This window comes from Moschus berezovskii, chromosome 8 (genome assembly GCF_049115385.1).
Source record: "Moschus berezovskii isolate FMDL1 chromosome 8, NW_MosBer_1.0, whole genome shotgun sequence".
Classification (NCBI taxonomy): domain Eukaryota; kingdom Metazoa; phylum Chordata; class Mammalia; order Artiodactyla; family Moschidae; genus Moschus; species Moschus berezovskii.
Window position 1 is genome coordinate 68,741,366 of NC_142467.1, and position 18,744 is coordinate 68,760,109.

Sequence of the window (18,744 nt, forward strand, 5' to 3'; positions counted from 1 at the left end):
GCTGAGGAGGAGCAGTGCAAATAGCAGGCTTCAAATTAAGCTCCAGGGAATGTGCCCCCGTGTCTGCCTGGACACAGAGCGAGCAGGACTGTGGTGGGCAACCTTGAAACCACCAATTAGCTCCAGCTGGGATAATCCGTCATCAAGGCCTAAGAACACGCTAAGGCCCAGCTCCCGTGGCACGGGACATCCCTGGGCCTGGGAAGGGAGGGTCCTTGCAGAGGCTACCCTTGGTCATCTGGCCCCTCTCTGGGCCTCAGTTTCCTGGTCTGTGCAGTGGAGACAATGCGGGGACTGCAGGGAACAGGCTGGGAGAGCTAGAAGTCCAGCCCTGGGTGGTCGAGGCCCAGCCTTTGTCTCCACCCTGCTCAGCCAGGCTGGCCAGCTGCATTCCTGCACTGATTTATGGTGGCCAGAGGCGTGCACCCATCCGGGCCCCTCTGCTGTCCCTGCCCCACCCCCCAGTCCGGCCCACACAGCCCTCAGCACTGTATGGGCCCCTCACCCCTTCCTCAGAGCCCGTGATTCACACCCTGGTCTGGTTTCCCGTCTGTCTGCCCAGGGAGTTTGTCTGTTTTGTTTCTAGTGTCTAAAACGGGGCTGAGCACACAGCAGTTGCTTAATAGATGCTCGTTAAGTGAACCCTGATTGCTCAGCTGCAACATGGGCAAGCTGGGCAGAGAAGACCAAAGAGACTTGTGGGGGTTCATCCTCAAATTTCCATCCACCCAGAACCTCAGGACTGGACCTTGTGCAGAAACGGGGTCTCTGCCGATGTCATTAATCATGATGGGTTTTCACAGTAGGACGACTGGGGTCCTTATGAGAGGAAGACAGGCAGATACAAGGGGAGATGAGGCAGAGACTGGGCTGATGTGGACACAGGCCAAAGGATGCCGAGACCCAGGAGCTGGAAGAGGCGGGAGGACTTGCCTCTGGAGGGAGCAGGGCCCTGCCATGGCCTGACCCTGGCCACTAGTCCTCCAGAACTGAGGAGATCTCTGTAGATCTAAGCCATCCGGTGTGTAGTCAGTCGTCCCGTCCAGTCAATTGTCATACCTGTTTCAGAAAGCTCACGTGGGGTTCACACAACCTCAAGGCCGTCTTGACGAGAGGCAACACTTCCTTCCTCCTGTAAGATCCCAACCCCAGTGGAGGGAGGCCCACCCTGCATGAATCCCTTCCTTTCCGGGCCTAGCCCCACAAGAGAGCAGAGCACCCTTCCTGCCTCAGTTTCCCCATCTTTCAGGGACAGTGGTTGATAAGTACAACAGCTTTACCCAGCACTCCCAGCACCATCAGGACGCCTGTATTCCAGGTGGGCAAACAGAGTTTCAGGGCAGAGACTAGCTGCCTGCACAGGAGGCCCAGCTTAGAGGGGGTCCACTCACTAACCCCCAGGCCAGACAGTGGGCGGAGGTGGTGGCATGGCCAAACCCCCACGGGGCCGGGGTATTATGCGAGGCCATAAAGGGGGTGGATAAGTCCCCAGGCAGCAAGCAGAGGAGGCAGCTTTAATGGCCGTTGCTGTGGGCAGCCGACGACAAAGATGGGCAGTAAAGGCCGCCCAGCTTTATGGGGCTCTGGCTCCAAGTTCCACACCCCTGTGGAGTGTGTCCTGCCCTGGTCAGCTGGCCAGGGCAGCCCACCAAGCCCCAGCCAAGGGGGAGCTGCGGACGGTGTCCACCCCCTCCCCCGCCACCATGAGCTGCTGGGCCCAGCTACCTGGTCTCACAAGGCTTTCAAGCCACATAGCTGGGCTAGGACACCTCCGAAGCCACGCCCAGGCCTCCGGCCCACTTGGGTCCTCTGGCTGAAACCCTGCCCGTTTCCGGAGGGCCCAGGAGGTGCTGTCATGCCTAGAGCTGCAAACCCAGGCTGGAGGTTGGGTAAAACCTCAGGAAACCCCTCTGGGGCTGAGGCAGGAGATAAACTGCCTGGCTCTTCCCTCCCCAAAGCTGAGCGCTGGGGCCACAGGTGCTGTGATCACGGAGCCTCCTCTGGCTGAGGGCACCCCACCTCCCTGCGGCCACGTGGTCCTGGAGGACCTGCCAGGGCCCTCCCCACTGACCTCTCACCAGCCTTCCCGCAGCTTCTCAAGCCCGCCAGGGGCCGTGGTCCCACCTCCAGCCTTTGACCTGGCAGCTCCTCTGGCCTGGAATGTTGGCCTGGCCCTGGCTGAGCTCTCTGCCCCCCAGGCTTCCCTGTCACCCAGGTCTCTGTGCTGAGGTCACCCCGGAGGGCCGTCTGCAGCTGCGCTCTCACTGGGACCAGGTCCGCCAACTGTGGGCGACTCTCTTGTGTACCCCACCCCACCTCGCCCTGTCCCCTGCACAACTGGGCCACATGGACTCACACTATCCTCCCTGAGAAAGTGTCGGGGGTTTTCCCAGTGTCTAGGATTGGGCACACAGCAGCTGCTTCAAAAGTGCTCATTAAAGTGGACTTTGATTTCTCACCACAACTTGGGGACAGGATCCCTCCATCCTTTCCCAAATCCCAGACATGTCTGGGCACGACCCATGCTCCATCTTCCCCCTACCCAGCACCACCCACTTCACAGAAGGGAAACTGAGGCACAGACCAGGAAGAGCCCAGTCCCCACCTCCCCTGCCCTGCAGTCTCCCATCTCCCCAATACCCCAACGAGGACTATACTTCCCCTGTGGTCACTGCTGGCCCTTACCTCCCTCTGCTTAGCCCCTCTTGACCACATCATGGTTTTGGAGCAAAAGGCACAGAGCTCACCTCAGGGCCTTTCCACCTGTGCTCCCTCCCCTGGAAAACAGTTTCCTGGCCCATCCTCATCCTCTGACCCTGGCCTCAGCCTCAGTTTCCTTTCAGGCAAAGACACAAGCCAGCCTGGTGCCCCATATGGCTTTCTCAGTGGACACTTGACCACCCTGGGGAGGGGGGATGGTGAGTGTGAGGGCCCGACACCTGCCTTGCTCTGGGTCCAGCACAGGAGTGGGAGAAGGCCGGAGGGGATACGGAGCAGGGGTCTTTGGAGGGATCCCTCTCACCCCCCACACACACACCCACCCCCGCCCCCTGGAGGGTGGAGGGGCCAGTGTCCAGGAGGAAGCAGATAAAGCCAGGCAGGCTCTGGGCTCCAGGCTCAGGTAGTGGGTGGGGGAGGGGCTGCAGAGGAAAAAGTGAGATAACCTCCCCCTCCCCCAAGTGCTCGAGGGGCAAACAGGAAATTCTTGTTTGTGGCGAATGGTGAGCATTTCCACCACCACCACCACCACCACCACCACCCGGCTGCTGACCAGGCCTCCAGAAGCATTGGCTGGAGCTGGGGCTGGGAGTGGGGATTGGGTGGGCCACCCTCCCTCACTGGGGTGGGAGTGGGGGTTGGGGTGGGACTCTCCCTCACTGGACGCTGCCCTGTGGGGACAGCAGACACCTCAGGAGCCAGGGCACCACGCACACCGAGACACCACCTGCCAGCCTGGAAGAGGAGGACAGGCCTCTATCAATCCACAGCGGGGCCTGGTGCAGGGGGAGGGGCCCCCAGGACCGCCCACACGCGGGAGACCCCTCCCAGACATCACATCCCCACCGGGGCTGAGGGCGAGGGCTACAACCGGCCCAAGGCTGAGGGGGCCCTAGCTATAAAGAGACCGCCCGCCTGGGGCCCCTGGGAGGACCTTTGCCCCCTCAACAGTGTCTGCTCGGCCCCCTCCTGCCACCCAGGCGGCTCCAAAGTCCGAGGGGCCCTGTCTCAGATGGATGAGGCCACCGGGCGGCAGGGGGACTCTGGGAGTGAGGCTGTGTCCTTGGACAGCAGAGACAGGGACTCAAATCAGGAGAAACTGGAAGGATTCGGGATCGCAGAGAGCCCCCAGGCCCTGAGCAGGACAACTCTGTCCCCAGCAGACACTGATGCAGTTTGGAGAGTCCACAGCTGGGGGCAGGTGTAAAAAGGCCTGTTTTCACACTTGTGTCCAACCACAGCTCCTGGGAACCAGAGTAGGATGTTTCCCCCATGGCCGCAATGGGATGGGGGTGGGGGAGGAACAGAACCCCCACCCAACCCCCATGACCCCCCCACCCACCCCCATGGGGAGCACAGGACTCGGAGGGGGTTTAGGGAAGGGATGAGGGATGAAGGAGGAGTCAGGCGACAGGCAGGGCCGGGCGCCGCCTTAATCTCACCTACTTTATCCTGGATTGTTAAAGAAAATATTTATGGAGGTGAAAGTCACGTACCATAGAATTAGCTGTTTTACAGTGAATGATTCAGGGGCCTTCTGTGCACAGACAGTGTTCGGCAACCACCACCTCTGTTCGTTCAGAACCTTCCATTCCCCCCAAAAAAACCCTGTCGTCATCAGAACCCCCTCTCCCCAGTCCCTGACACCAGGAGCCCGCTCCTTGTGTCTGTGCATCTGCCAGTTCCGGACGTTTCCCCTCAGTGGAATCACACCCTGTGTGTCCTTCTGCGTCTGCTTCTCACTGAGCATCGTGTTCTCAGGGTCTGTCCATGTTACAGTGAAGGTCAGGGCTTCTCTCCTTTTCCTGGCTGAGTAATATTCCAGGTGTGTGGATGGACACATGCGTTCATCATTCACCATTGATGGGCATTTGGCTTATTTCCCTTTTCTGGCTATTATTACAAATCTCACCTATTTCTATATCCTTTGGGGTTTGGACAAAAACTGATTCATCATACTGCCAGTAAACAAAGTGAAACTGCAGTGCAAGAGCACAGAAGGCCCCATAGCTGGCTTTTAGTCCTTCAACGTCCTCCCTCAGAGCAACCAAGATGACACTTCCCTGAAGCTTCCCAGAGTGGAGGGTCCCGGGAGCTTTCAATCTCTACATCAAGATCAGGCTGTGTCTCCCCTGCTCCAAGGCTGCCCTTGGCTCCCTGCCTCTGTCAGGAGAAGCCAGACCTCCTACCTGCCAGTCTGGGTGGGTGGGGCTGATCCCCTGGATGCCAGCACCTGGCGCCTCCCCAGTGCTGGACCCTCACTGTCCCCATCCTGGTCCTGTCTGGGGCCTTTGCATTGCTGGTGCCCTGACCTGGGTCCCCCTCCTCCACCCTTAAAACCCTCTTTGGCTCCTGCTCTGACCCCCAAGCCAGGGCAACACCCTGAGTAACGCTCCCTGCCCCCCCAAACCCAGCATCTGTCACGGGTCACATGACTCTGCACTTATTTGGGGGACGGTTTCTTTCCCTTCTTCATTCCCACCCAGATGACAGCCCCCAGGGCAGAACAGGTAACAGTGGGTGGGCTTGGTATACAGCAGGTGCTAAAGAAGAACTTACATTCCTACCCATCTGGCGTGTCCTCCATCACAGCTCAGCCCCTTTGTCCCCCAGGGGACCCCGCCCCGGGCAGATAAAGCCCCTCCTCACAGTATCTATCGGGCCCTGGGAGGCCTGGGCCGGGGATGACTCAGCACGGGCAGCCGTTGCCAGGTGGGCCCAGGCCCGAGTCGGGTCAGGTCCCTGGGGACCACTCAACCGCGGACCCATTCGCAGAACCACCCACGCACAGGCTGGGAGCAGGGCTGGGGGCGGGGCCGCACCGCGTCCCCACGGCCCCGCCCCTCACGTCCACTCTGCACCCGGGAAAGTAAGGCGGGGGCGGGGCTCCATGCACACTGGTGACCAGCCTCGGTCTGGCTATGGTGCTGCCCCGAACGGTTGCCGAGCCACTGGGCGCTATAACCGTTCGCCGCACCCGCCCTGGGGGTGCGCTTCTGCCCCTTCTCGCCCCCTCTCCCCAGAGACCCCGAGGGGCACGGTCAGATGGATGAAGCCAGGACCGTGGCCAGGCTGTGGGAGGAGATGGGGTGGGGCGGAAGGACCTGGAACCCTCCCTGTCTACCTCAGTTTACCCATCGTGGCGGGTGGGGGGACTGGGCCGGGTGGGCAGTAAGCAGAAGTTGGTGCGGTGCCCACAGCCCTTCTGCGGGTGGCAGGGGCTCTGGAGGAGGAGGGCAGAGGAGGAGGAAGCCAGTGTCAGCCCTCCAGGCTGGGGCCAGGTCAGGCCATTTTACAGCCGTGACTGAGCACCTTCTGTGTTGGTTTTCTTGTGGGGGGGCCCACACTGCGCATTTGGAGTGAAGGGCCTATAGGATCTTAGTTCCCCCACCAGGGACTGAACCTGGGCCCAATGCAGTGAAGCGCTGAGTCCAAACCACTGGACTGCCAGGCAAGTCCTATCCTTCTCTATGTGAAGGCCCATACTGGATGCTGGGGACACAGTGCACCCAAGAGAGACCTGGCCTGAAAGGGGGGCAGCAGGAGAATCCCACCCAAGTGTGGCCAGGGCCCCTGGAGCCAGGCAGTTCCCTGCAGGGTTGGGGAAGGGCAGTCTGGCTTGCTGCTGTATACAGCAGTGGCTTAATAGTGTCCACAAGGTGACAGGCCCTTCCCACAAGTTGTCCTCCCCACGCACCTGACCCCTGGGGCCAGCCCCGCCCCAACCCAGGCGCAGGGCCACACGGCCCTTTCATTTCCCGTCAGCACTCCAGGGCTGCAGGGGCCCCACTCGGCCGGCAGGAAATTGGGGAAGTGATTCTGGGCAGGGCAGAAACATCTGCCTGCTTGGCCACCGCCCCCCCCAACTGGTGTGTGTCCCCTCTCGGCAGAGACGCAGCACCCCCACCCACGACACAGATATTAATAAAAGTTCCAGAAACAAGTCACAGAGCCTGACCGCAAAGTCAGCGATGAAAGGCACTTCTTTCTGGATTTCCGGATTGCGAGGTTCCAGGGATGTGCCCCGGTCTCCAGTCAGTTTTTCATGTGAGTGGGGGCCCCAGAGCCTCAATCTTCCCACTTGGGAAGCGGGCAGGGGTGCACCTGGGGCATCCAGGTTGGGGAGGACAGATTGTGGGAACAGGCTGTGCAAGAGGATAGTTTGGCCCTGGGCAACAGCTGGGGATGCCAGCCAGGCCTGGCATCGAGGACGCGCCCAGAACGGGGAGCAGAGGAGAGAAACTTCTAGGAAGGTAGCGGCCCCAACATGCAAATCCAGGCGGCAGCCTCCATCCACCTGGGAGCCCCCCACCCATGGGCTTGGCTGGAGCAGACCACTGTCCATGTGGGAGCCGATTTATCAGATGGGGAGACTGAGGTGCTTGAGAGAAGGCACAGAGTGACACTGGGACCCGGGACAGAGTCCCTTGGTGCCTCTGGCCACGTCGGAATCTGGTGGGACCGGGGGTTGGGGTGGAACGCCTGGCATGCACAGGGCACCAGGCAAAGGCTTTGGGGTCAGAAAGCGAAAAATCCAGCATATTCTCCTTCTCTGCCCCCTCTACCTGCAGTTACGAACCTGATGATCCTTGTGTTCTAGGGTCCTGGGACCCCCCCACAACCCAAGGACAACAGTGTTGTTACCGCTTAGCTGCTGGCTCAGGGCAGCCAAGGGGTCTGAGCCCTGCACCCAGAACCTGGCACCTGGGAATTAAAACTTCCACCATGGGGGACACTTCCCTGGTGGTCCAGTGGCTAGGACTCTGTGCTCCCAAAGCTTCGATCCCTGGTCAAGGAACTAGATTCCACATGCCACAATTAAGACCCGGCGAAGCCAGATAAAAAAACAACAAACAAAAAACCTGCATTGTGCAGGAGTAACTTCTGAAAGAAAGTAGCCCCGTGTACCTGCAGAAGAGCTGTGGGCAGCCCCCAATAGGTGGAGGGGGACCCTCCTAGTGGTCCAGTGGCCTGTAGAGCTCCACCTGCTCAGGGAGGGACGTCCCCATTGCCCCCCACCCAGGTTCACTCAACGGAAGCACAGCAGAGTCGTGGGGGCAGGTCCCACCCCTCCCCAGCCCTGCTGACCGGGTCCCCACCGTCCAGGGCGCCCACAGACGGGACCGGAAGGAAGGGGGCTGCTTCCTGCCTCCCGCCCAGGAGTCAAGAGGAAGGGGCCCCAGGGGGCTCAGGTTCTGGGGTTCCCACCAAACACACCTGCAGGAGCCCCCATCAGACCTGGGCCCAGAGCTGAATACAATCTGACCCACAACGGCCAGCGGACTCAGGGTGCCACCAAAACCTGCCCCCTGATGGCAGGGGGGACCAGTCTCCTGGAACCTCCCACCTCCCCAGGGACCGCTCCTGCAGTGAGGAGACCCATGCTGGCCACCTAGGGGCAGAGCAGGTGCCCACCACACCCTGCCTTCCTCCACCGGGACCCTCGGTGACCAGTAACTAACAATGATGAACAAACAAAATAAAACAAAATAAAAAAACAATGATGACAACAAAACCCCAGCTCAGAATCTGCCACTGTTTTCCATATGGGGAAACGGTACCCAGAAGGAGGGTGCTAAGATCAGCTGCCACCTACATCAGCTGGGCTGGGCTCCACCAGATAGCCATGGCATGGAATAAAGGAATAACCTCCAGGACTTCAGTAGTTAGGACTCAGCACTATCACTGCCAAGGGTGCCGGTTCAATCCCTGGTTGGGGAAGTAAGATCCTGCAAAGCATACCAAGTGGGGAGAAAAAAAAAACCCACCCACAATAACCCCAGAGGTGCCCTAGGGCCCCACTTCCAGTCTAAGAATCCAGCACCCTGTCAGCGGGCACATGGACCTTCCAGAGGGCACAGGGAAGGGCTGGGCAGACCACTGGCTGGGCAGAGTGCCAGGTGGGGCAGCAGCCACCAGGCCAGGAGAGGTGGCAGCTGGGGCCATGCCCACTGTCCCCAGGTGCTCCCAGGAAAAGGGCAGATGAGTAATTACTGGGTGATGGGGGCAGGATGGGCAGAGGGGCATGGGGGTTGGAGATCAGAGACGAGAAAGGAAACAGAGAGCCATGAGGGGGAGACAGAAACTAGAGATGTGGAGACTGACGGATGCGGTCAGTTTCCAGGCCCAGGCCTGGCTCCCCCGGTACCAGGCATGGTGGCCTAGCAGGAGGGGGACAATTCACATTGGTTCCAGCCTTCAGTGAGGACCCAGGGCTGGCTGGATCCTGGGGAAGAACTATATGGGGTTCGTCCTAAAAGTGGGTGGAGGATAAAGAACAGAAGGGGAGGCTTTCCTGGTGTGGCCCAGAGGTTAAGAATCCGTCATGCAATGCAAAGGATGCTGGTTCAATCCGTAGCTGGGGAAGATCCCATATGCTGGCGGGGCAACTAAGCCCATACGCCACTACTACTGAAGCCTGTGCGCCCAGAGCCTGTGCTCTGCAACAAGAGAAGTTGCTGCAACGCGAAGCCTGCACGCAACAACAAAGACCCAGCATGGCCAAAATAAATAAAATTTAAAAAACAGGAACAGGAGAAGGACGTGGCCCACCCCATCCAGAGTTGGCAGCCCTGGGGCTGGGGGAGCCCCTCCGCGGGTGGGGACCTCACAAGTCCGGAAGATCGACATTGGAAGCAAGGGGGTGAGGTTGGGGGCATGGCCTAACAGGGCAAAGGCTAGGGTGGCCACGGGGACCCTCAGAGGCCCCTCCTGGGGGAGAAAGAGAAAGTGGCACAGCACCAGGGCAATGGCCACTGCAGCCCAGACAGAGATGCCAGACACCCCCTCAGACACTAGCAGGATTCACCCCACCCCACCTCAAGAGACACAGACATACCACACAGCCCTCCCCCTGGACCTCTATGTGGCTGTGGACACCTGTGTCTGCCCCATGGCTGCACACGGACTTTTCCACCCATCTGGATGTGTACTGTCACCCCTACATGTGGACCCTCCCAATGGACATCCCCTGCTCCTGCCGGGAAGGTCCTGCCACCCCACTGTGGTTCCCAGGCACACATGGACACACCCGTCCAGCCAGACACAGACACACACAGACACACCCTCGCCCGGCGGCTGGCTCGCAGATACTGGGCCCAGACGCCCCACCCTCGGCCGCCACGCCCAGCAGGCCCACTGGGCCCAGCGCCCCCACTGCCACGCAGCCACGTGGGCGGCACTTCTGTGCGCTTTGTTCTCAGGCACACCCCCGGTGCTCCACATATTCACACACACACACACACACACACACACACACACACACGCATGCATGTACGCACAGGGGTGTGCAGCCTGGCCTTTCTGCCCACAGCAGTCCACGATGCCATGGACCACTTAGTCAGGGTCTGGAGGAGGCTCCATGGCAGACTGGCCCCCTGTGCATCTGCCTGGCACTGCCCAAACCCCTCACTGGACTTTGTGTTCATTTCCTGCAGTGGCAACAGGCCGGGGGGCTTGGAACAGGGGTTCGTTTTTCCACGATTCTGGAGCCCAGATGTTAGGAATCAAGGTATTGACAGGGCCATGCTCCCAGAGGCTCCAGAGGAGGGTACTCCCTGTCTCTTCCAGTTTCTGGGGGGCTCTGGGCTTGTGACCACATCACCATCTCCACCTCCACCCTCACATGGCTATTTTCTGCCTCTGTGTGTCCCTTGCCTTTCTATAAGGACCCCGGCTGCCCTCCTCTGCTGTGGCCTCATCTTAACTGCATCTACAGAGACCCGATTTCCAAACAAGGTCCTGTCACTCTGGGGACACCATTCAGTCCCCAAAAGATTTCTCCCTGGAACATGGGGTTTTATCTGTCCCTGGTTTGTCGTCTGGAAGGCAGGTGTCCCCAAGGCCACAAGTCTGCTGGGGGCAGGCGGTGCTGACTCTATGCCCTCCCTGCCCTGCCCCTACCCCTTGGCCCCACGAGACACCCACCAGCCCTGACCGAGGGGCAAGGCTAAGTCCCGCGCTGGGGCCTCCACAGGCAGATTGGCTAGCGTTTAACCCCATGACCCCCAATTGTCCTCTGGCCGAGTGCAGCCGGGCGAGCAAAGGAGGGCGGTCCGGCCCCGCCCCCGCGCGTGCCCACCCATGGCCTGCACCCCCAGCTGCCCCAGACCCCGCCTGGAGCAGGACCCAGCAGTGGGCAGCATCAGCAGACGGGGTCTTCCACAGGGCCTGGGACGCCCCTTAGTCATGTGGGGGGTGAAGGCTCAGAGTCAGAAGGATGGGTGGGTTGAAGAGGCTGTGTCAGATGGGGAAACCAAGGCAAGGGCAGGGAAGCCATGCCCGGAATCCCCCGACTGCCCCTCTGCATCAGAGAGGGTGCACCCCACCCACAATCACACAGCATGTGAGGGGAGGAGGATGGGACACAGTGATGGGAGCCCCTGCAGCCCAGAGGCCCTCGTCACACCTTGCAGCTCCTGGGGCTGCGTCAGCAAGGCAGCACAGGACGCTGACCTGTGTCCGGGCCACTGATCCGAGCCACTGACAGGGGCAGCTTGACTTTCTGGCTAACGGTTAATGGGCCCCACCACACCCTCAAGATTGCTGAGACACGGGGCTGGGGGGGCAGTGGGGGACATGCATGTGTGTTCTTGCAGACCCCCAGGCACACAGCCACGTGCAGAGGAGAAGGTCACCAGGGGAGAGGGTCACCCCAACATGCACGGCGCTGGGGTTGATGACTCAGATACACAAGCTTGGCCACCCTCAAGTGTGTCCAGACCCCAGGACATACTGGCGGGACATCCACGTGGCTTGGGTCCATGTCACGTGGGGGCACACGCAGAGGGACACAAACACTCCAGGTGTGGGGACCCACCAGCAGGCGCCTGAGATAAAAGATACACATAAAAAATGCTGTAGGTGGGTCCACGTGGCCCCAGACCATTCAAATGAACACACGGGAGAGCCACACCGGCACATGCATGGTCACAGACACCGCGGGGTCTCACGAGGCCCCCAGAGACCCAGCTCCACAAACAGACTCTGACACACATGGGGCCCCTTGGGAGGGGCCTCCACGGAGCCAGCCCTTCCCCACCTGCACACACGTGCCTGCGTCAGTGGCTGGACTCCACGTGCTCCCCATGCCCGCTGGCCACCACGCCCTCCACAGCCGCGTGTGTTATTAGAAAGCGTGGGGAGGGGCCGGGCGCTTGGCAGCAGCGACCAGGGTGGGGAGCAGTGGTGGGCGTGGGGCCAGGCCACAGTGGCGGTGACCCCACAGCGGTGACCGGGCAGCCAGGCGGCGGCGCCGGGGCCAGATAAGGCTCTTCCGGCTGAGTCAGTGTGGTTCCCAAGGCTGGCACGGGTGGGGGCACGGTGCCAGGACTGTCAGGCGGGCACCCTCCCTGCGCCCGCCATGGCCCGACTGGCTCTGCGCCAGCAGCCGCAGTGACTTTGATGAGGCGGGTGCTGCTCCAGGACGGCAGGGCTGGGCTCCTGGGGGGCTTCGCAGCACTGGTCCCACCCCCAGCACAGGGCCCAGGGCCCTGGCTCCCCAGGAAGATACCTGGCACCGGAGCTGGCCCACAGGACCCACGGGCCTGGCCCCTGGCCTGTTCTGCCCTCGGCATGCAGGCTAAATGTCACTGGGCCCAGAAACCAGTGCCTGACTTCTAGCCTGTGCCCAGAACACACTTCTCCACCTAAAACTTCTCACCTTCCTCCCTGGCCTCACAGGCCTAGCTGTGGTGCCCGGCCATGGATTCCAGCAGGGTTCTCCTAGTGTCCCTCTCCCTCCCCTAGCACTGCTAAATCCTGCGAAGGTCCCCTCTGAACCCACCTTGGCTTGCCCTATTGTTCTGCCCACCTCTACCTCTCCCACTTCATGGTCCAGCCACATGGTTCCAAGATACAGACCCTAACCATTCTCTGGCCATCTGACCGACTCTTACACATCCTACAAAACCCCAGTTCCAAAGCCCATTCCTCTGGGCAGCCTTCCCTCTAGCCCAGCCTGGACTGCACGGCTGGAGTGCCTGTGTCCATCTCTGGCCTTCCAGGTGAAGAAAGTATCTGCCACATCCTCCTGCAGCCCCAGCAATTTCTGCTCCCCACCCCCACCCTATACAACCCCAAGAGATGTTTACTACAGTGTTGTTTACAATTGGGAAATAGGAAAAAAACCAATGTGTTGGTGTTGGCCCCACAAGGGAAACTGAAGCAGCTAAAAGAACCAGGCTACTCAAAACACTGATAAAATAAACAAAGAATGAAAATGATGGGAAAAAGCCAGAAAAGCAGTATGTCCAGCTGAGTGAATAGCAGACCCCAGCAACCCCCAAAAGATCACACTTTAATACCCTGCCCGTCACACTTCTATGTGAGTGGACGGAGAAAGGCCTGGAAAGACGGTGTGGCTGACGCCAGGAAGGTTGGGGAGGAGGCTGGTGGGCTCAGACCTCGCTGGAATCCTTCCTTTTTTTCCTACCAGAATGGTATCAAGTGTCACTTCTGAAATCCCAAAAAAAGACTTTAAAAATATGTGTGTGTATATTTTCCATAATTAAAAAAAAAAAATCAAGTCAGCTGAAAAACACAGAAAAAAAAATGTGATCACAGTCCCTTGCTGAGGGAGCATCTGGGGCCCAGGGCTGCACCCTAAGTTGTCTGAACCCATTTCCGGGGCCACAGAAGCTTGTGGGGAGAAGGACACCGATGGGAATTCAAGGGGCCCCAGGAGGCCCGGGGCAGGGTGGGGAAGGGGGGACAGGCAGGGTCCACAGCAAGGACGTGCAGCCTCTCAGGGCCGGGGGCCTGAGGCTGATGCTGGCTCTCCTGTCTGGGGGCCTCTGTGTCCAAACCCTGGGTTCTGACACCCTGCTGGGGGGCCCTGACCGACCACCTCCATTTCAGATGAGGAGACGGAGGCTCAGGCCACCCAAGTTCCCTCCTAACCCTCACCAGTGGGGCTTGCTCCCGCCCCTTCCCATCGTCCACTCCTCTGGTACACCCTGCAGTCAAGTGCCAGTCTGACACATCCCCCGCGTGCCCGTGGGCAAGTGGCTTCACTGGTCTATGCCTCAGTTTCCCTACCTGCACAATGGTGCAAACACAGTGCCCCCACCAGCACCACATGAGTATACACGAGACACTTGCAAGGCGTTCAGCCTGCCACCTGCGCGTAGTCAGGTGACAGACACCACTTGGAACCGTCATTTCTACACCTCTGAGCTTATTTACTAGTGATGGTGAGCAGACATGACCTAGGGAAGCAGGGGGAAAAAGATCCCAAACATTTAATGCAAACTGAAACCACAGGGAGATGGCACACCAGCCCCGGAGGGACAGCTGGAATCAGAGTTACAACCACAAGTGTCGGCGAGGACGTGGAGAAACTGGAACCCTCGGCTTGGATGCAAAATGGAGCAGCCACCGTGAACAAGAGCAGCTCCTCAGAAGACTAAACACAGAATTATCAAATGACGCGGCACCTCCTCTCCCAGGTACATGCCTGTGAGAACCGAAAGCACACATTCACGCACAAACTCACGCACACACATTCACAGCAGCCAAAGGGCGAAACCACCCCAGTGTCCATCAGTGGATGAGTGGGTAAGTAAAATGCAGTGTGTGTGTGTGTGTGTGTGTGTGTTTACAGACACACGCACGCAAGCACGGCATGTGCATAATGGAACATAACTCAGCCAAGAAAAGGAGAGAAGCGCTGACACTCACTACCATGTGGACAGACGCTGAGAACAGGCTGCTCAGTGAGAGAAGCAAACAGAAGGACACACAGGGCATGATTCCACTGATGGCAAACGTTCAGAACAGGCCAATCTAGAGACTGGTTGTCAGGAGCTAGGGGAAGGAGTCGGGTAATAGCGAAAGGGCACATGTTAAAAGCTTTAGTTTTGAAGTGACAAAATGTTCTAAAATTGATGATGGTGATGGCTGCACACCCCGTGAATGCATGAAAAGCCACTGAATTGCACTTTCCAGGCTGAATCACATGCTACACAAGTTTCATATCAATAAAACCACGAGCAAAAATCCCAGCATTTATCTATAGAGTCACTGAAACTAAGGATTCAAGTCCTTAAGTGGCTGAAGACCTGCGATTGAGTCTGTTTGCTTGAAAACCCCACGATGGCACTTTCTTGAGAGCCCTGCACAGCTCTACTGGTGACAGGAAGCCACCGGGATGTCACCAGGATGCCATATCTGATGGCAGGAGGCGAGCTGCTGACTGCGCCCTGTGACACACTGCGATCCTGGCCAGCCCTGGACTCCATCAGCGTGTGTTCCTGGGGCCACCCAGTAGCGAGGCTCTCGGCTTCCAAGGAAAGATTCCGTGGCCATGAGCCTGCTGCTCCTGGCCCCTCCCCAGCCTGGCTGCCCCCCAAACCCTGTGGCTGACGGCGGGATTTCACGGCTGTCGAGGGTTTTCGGGCGGAAGTCAGGCCCGGGCCCTGCCAAGACCGGGGAGGAAGAGGCAGAGATGGTGCCAAGCAGGCGGCCGGCCGGCCCGGCTGCCACGTGCCAGGAAGGGGGTGGGGCAGGCACCAGAGTCAACACAGCCCTGACATCTGCCGGGCCGGCTAGGCCCGGGCCACTGTTGACACTGGCCGCACAGGTGCCTGGCCAGCTGGGCAGGAGGGCAGTGCAGGCGGCTGGAACTGCCACAGCTAGGCGGGAATAAGACCCTGGCATCTGCCCACCAACCCCCAGCCCCCTCCTTCTGGGAATTCAATCCCAGGCCCTGCAGGGCCAAGCCCAGTGGCAGCATCTGGCCTCGACACAAGCCATGCTACATCCTACCCCAGGGCCTTTGCACGGGTGCCCCACTGTGCGAGTGCCCAGCTCCTCCGCCAACCAGGCTTGGCCCATGAGCTCCATCCCCCAGTGGCTGCCAGGCTGGGTCTTATTATCCCTTCCCACCCATCTGTTTACAGACCTTCTTTGCCCCTGGCAGGGGAGCTGGGCATCCCATAGACACTCCACAAGCATGAGGCTGACTTGTGACCTCCGTTCCCTGTGCTTCTTGGGCCTCAATTTCCCCATCTGTGCCCTGACCCTGGGGGTCCTCAAGACATCACCCCTATTTCCCAGACCGGCAGGACAATGGCCCCTTGAGTTACTTTGCTCCTGATGGGCCGAGGGGGCTTTGCAGTCAGGACACCTGACCCTGGCCTCTGCTGGGCCTGGCCACTCAAAACCAGTTTGGGCGGGGCTGGGGGGTACCTGTCCACCCTCAACCCCACAGGGGCTGTGGGCTTGTCCCTTCCTCCTGCTCAGAAGTGACCCTGTGAGAGGAGGGGTATCTGTTGGGCTCTGGCCTCCAGCCTGGGGCTCCCTGAGGGCTGAACTCAGATAGCAAACATTGATGTAAATCACCCATGAGACTCGTTTTGTTACTTTTACCCCAACAGACGTCAAGAGCTCGGTTCTGGGAAACCCACCACTGCCCCAGCCCCCCTCACGCCTTGCCTCTGTTTTCTCATCTGCACAAGTAGCCGGACAGCAGCCCAGACATAAGTGGGCCCCCTGGAAGGGGAGGCAGACTGAGGCTGGTTGCAGGCTGGGTCTACACGCCAGGATGGGGACTTCAAGCTGAAGGGGGCAGCCGGGGTCACACGAGGGGAGTGGCCAGCCACGCCCTGGGAAGGTGACGTCTGCTGGGTGTCATTCCACCCCCCGCACCGCGTGCCAGGACCCAGCCGGAAGCCACGGCAGCCCCACCCAGCCCAAGATGCCCAGGCAGGGGATTAACCCTCCTGCCTTCCTCAGTCTGGCCTCCTGCCTCAGGCCACTGCCCTGGCCACTCCCACTCCAGGGGCACCTTCCCCTCCCGCCTTTACACCTGCCCCTGCATCATCCCACCTCGGCCAGGGTCATCCCTCTCATGCTGCATGTCTGCTTCTATACTTTAAGTTTTCTGAAGGTTACCAGGGTCCCAGTGCCCTTTCCCCACAAGGTGGCGGAGCCTCCTGCTCCCTCGAGGAGGGTCCCTCTGCCCATCCTGGAAGCCAGCATGGGTGGGGGGGTGCCCCAAGGCCACACACAGCCACCTCCCGGCTCTCATGTGCCTGGCACGTCCCCAGCCCCGTGGAGCCCAGATGAGGGCTGGGCACTGGGCCTGGGAGGCCAAGTCCCCACGTCCACTCTTGGAGGTCGAGGCAGGGCCCAGCTGGCCTCAGGCTGGAATGCAAGCCCAGCCGGCTACCCCGGCCGCCATCTGGTTTCCATCTGCCTGGCCTGGCGAGGCCCGACTTCAAAGGCTCCCCCGCCTGGCCACTTCCTCTGCCCTGGCCGCCCGCGGGGACGGCACCAGGACGCCTGCTTCCTCCCCGCCCCTCCTGAGCCTAGGGAGCTGCTTGACTGGCCGTCCACACCAACGTGGCCACCCCCGCTCAGCCCCTTCCACGGCCACAGCCTCAACAGATCAGACACGACGCCACTGACAATGCCTCTGGCCGCGCCTGCCGGCTGCACCCATGACCCCCAGAGCCCCATATAGGACGGTGGCCTTTCCCCAAGCCAGGGCCTCCACTCAGAACCCACTTTGCTTAGGTCTCTCCACTCGGTCTTCTGGTACAGAGTCTGCCGAACTTCCCCTCCCGACTCCTGTCCCCACGTGTCCGCACGTCCCTGCATTTACCGGCCGGCCCATCCCACCCACAGGCCACAGTCCCACACTGGGGCTGCCATGGGATGCCCCAGGCCAACAGGCGAGCTCCTGGCCCTTGACGGCAGGTCTTCTGACAGTGACCACGCACAGCCCCAATTACGACGCAAGGCCCACCTGCTTGAACTGTTCCTCATACGTCCAGTCCCCGTGGTCTGGTGGCTGCAGCTGAGGTGCAGCATGGGCAGCCCCTCCAGAGACATTCGGGCCAGTCCCCGGGCGCTCCTGGCCACCCAGTGCCCGGGATCCACCGTCGCCACGGAAGGCCTGGAGCGGCTGAGCCTTGCGGGGGAACAGGGCTGCGGGGCCCAGGCTGGCGGCGCCTGGGGGCCCAAGCCCCTCCTCGTCCCCGTAGTCGTCCTCCTCCTCATCCTCATCGTCGTCCCCCAGGTCTTCCTCCAGCTCCTCCTCCTCTTCTTCCTCCTCTTCCTCCCATTTTGGCTTCCTGGGGCGGACACGGGACACGGGTCAGGGGAGAAGGCGCCAGCTCAGCTCAGGCCCTGGGGCAAGGGTCCCACCTCATCCGGCCTTGGTTTCCCTGTCTGGACGTGGGTGAGCTGTCAAGAGCACCCATGAGCAGAACTGCTCAGGGTGTGGCCCTTACTGCCCTGTTCCCAGTTAGCCCAGCACAACTAGCGGTGTCCCTGTGGCAATGAAACCCCCCCCCCCAACCTGCTGATCCCACCTCTCCCTGTCCCCGGCACAGGCTTCCTCACTAGGCCCTGAATACACCAACCCTGTTCCTGCCTTGGGGCCTTCTCTGAGGCTGTTCCCTCTGCCAGGCATGCTGTTCTCTGCTCCCCTCACCTGCTCCTAAGGGCTGTCACCTGCACAGGGAGACCTTCACTCACAATGCCCCATAAGTTGATTCCAGCCCCAGCCACCCCTCCCCTCAACATCCCCACTTTATTTTCTGGGCAACTCTGATCACAGCCCATAATTACATTCATGTGTGACTTGTCAAACTTCTTCCCAGGAGAATCCCACCAGGGTCTTGCCAGTGCCCAGCTTGGGACCCACATCAGATGCTGGTGAGACACACACAAGGGCCAGTGGATGCCCACTCTGTGCAGGCTTCTCCTGGGCCATGGGCTCTAAGTCTGTCCCCATCACTAAATCTCCTACAGCCTCACTAGGCGATGGGGGCCACCGATCCCGTGTGAGTAGCTCCATTTAAATTAAGGTGAAATAAAGCTACAGATGCAGAGTGCGGCTGTACTGGCCATGTGTGTGTGAGCCCTCTGGGACAGGAGGCCCCCATCTTGGGCAGTGTAGATGAAGAACTGTCCACCATTGAGTTCTAAAGGATAGTATGCCCCGGGAGGTCAGCAGGACAGGAGTTTTGTCCTTCCTCTATAGCAGTGCCCCAGGGCTGAGAGTGGCTGGTGGAGGGC

At 60.1% G+C, this 18,744-nt stretch overlaps 1 protein-coding gene across 6 annotated transcripts in view; it reads right to left on the reverse strand.

Annotated features, from left to right (window-relative positions):
- Positions 1 to 18,744, reverse strand: part of ARID3A (AT-rich interaction domain 3A) — a 35,536-nt gene that overhangs the window by 12,436 nt on the left and 4,356 nt on the right. For all 6 annotated transcript variants that reach the window (XM_055429913.2, XM_055429916.2, XM_055429914.2 and 3 more), the window contains exon 3: positions 17,468 to 17,795. In XM_055429913.2, coding sequence (XP_055285888.2) covers positions 17,468 to 17,795 — 328 coding nt within the window. The remainder of the gene's footprint in view (positions 1 to 17,467; positions 17,796 to 18,744) is intronic.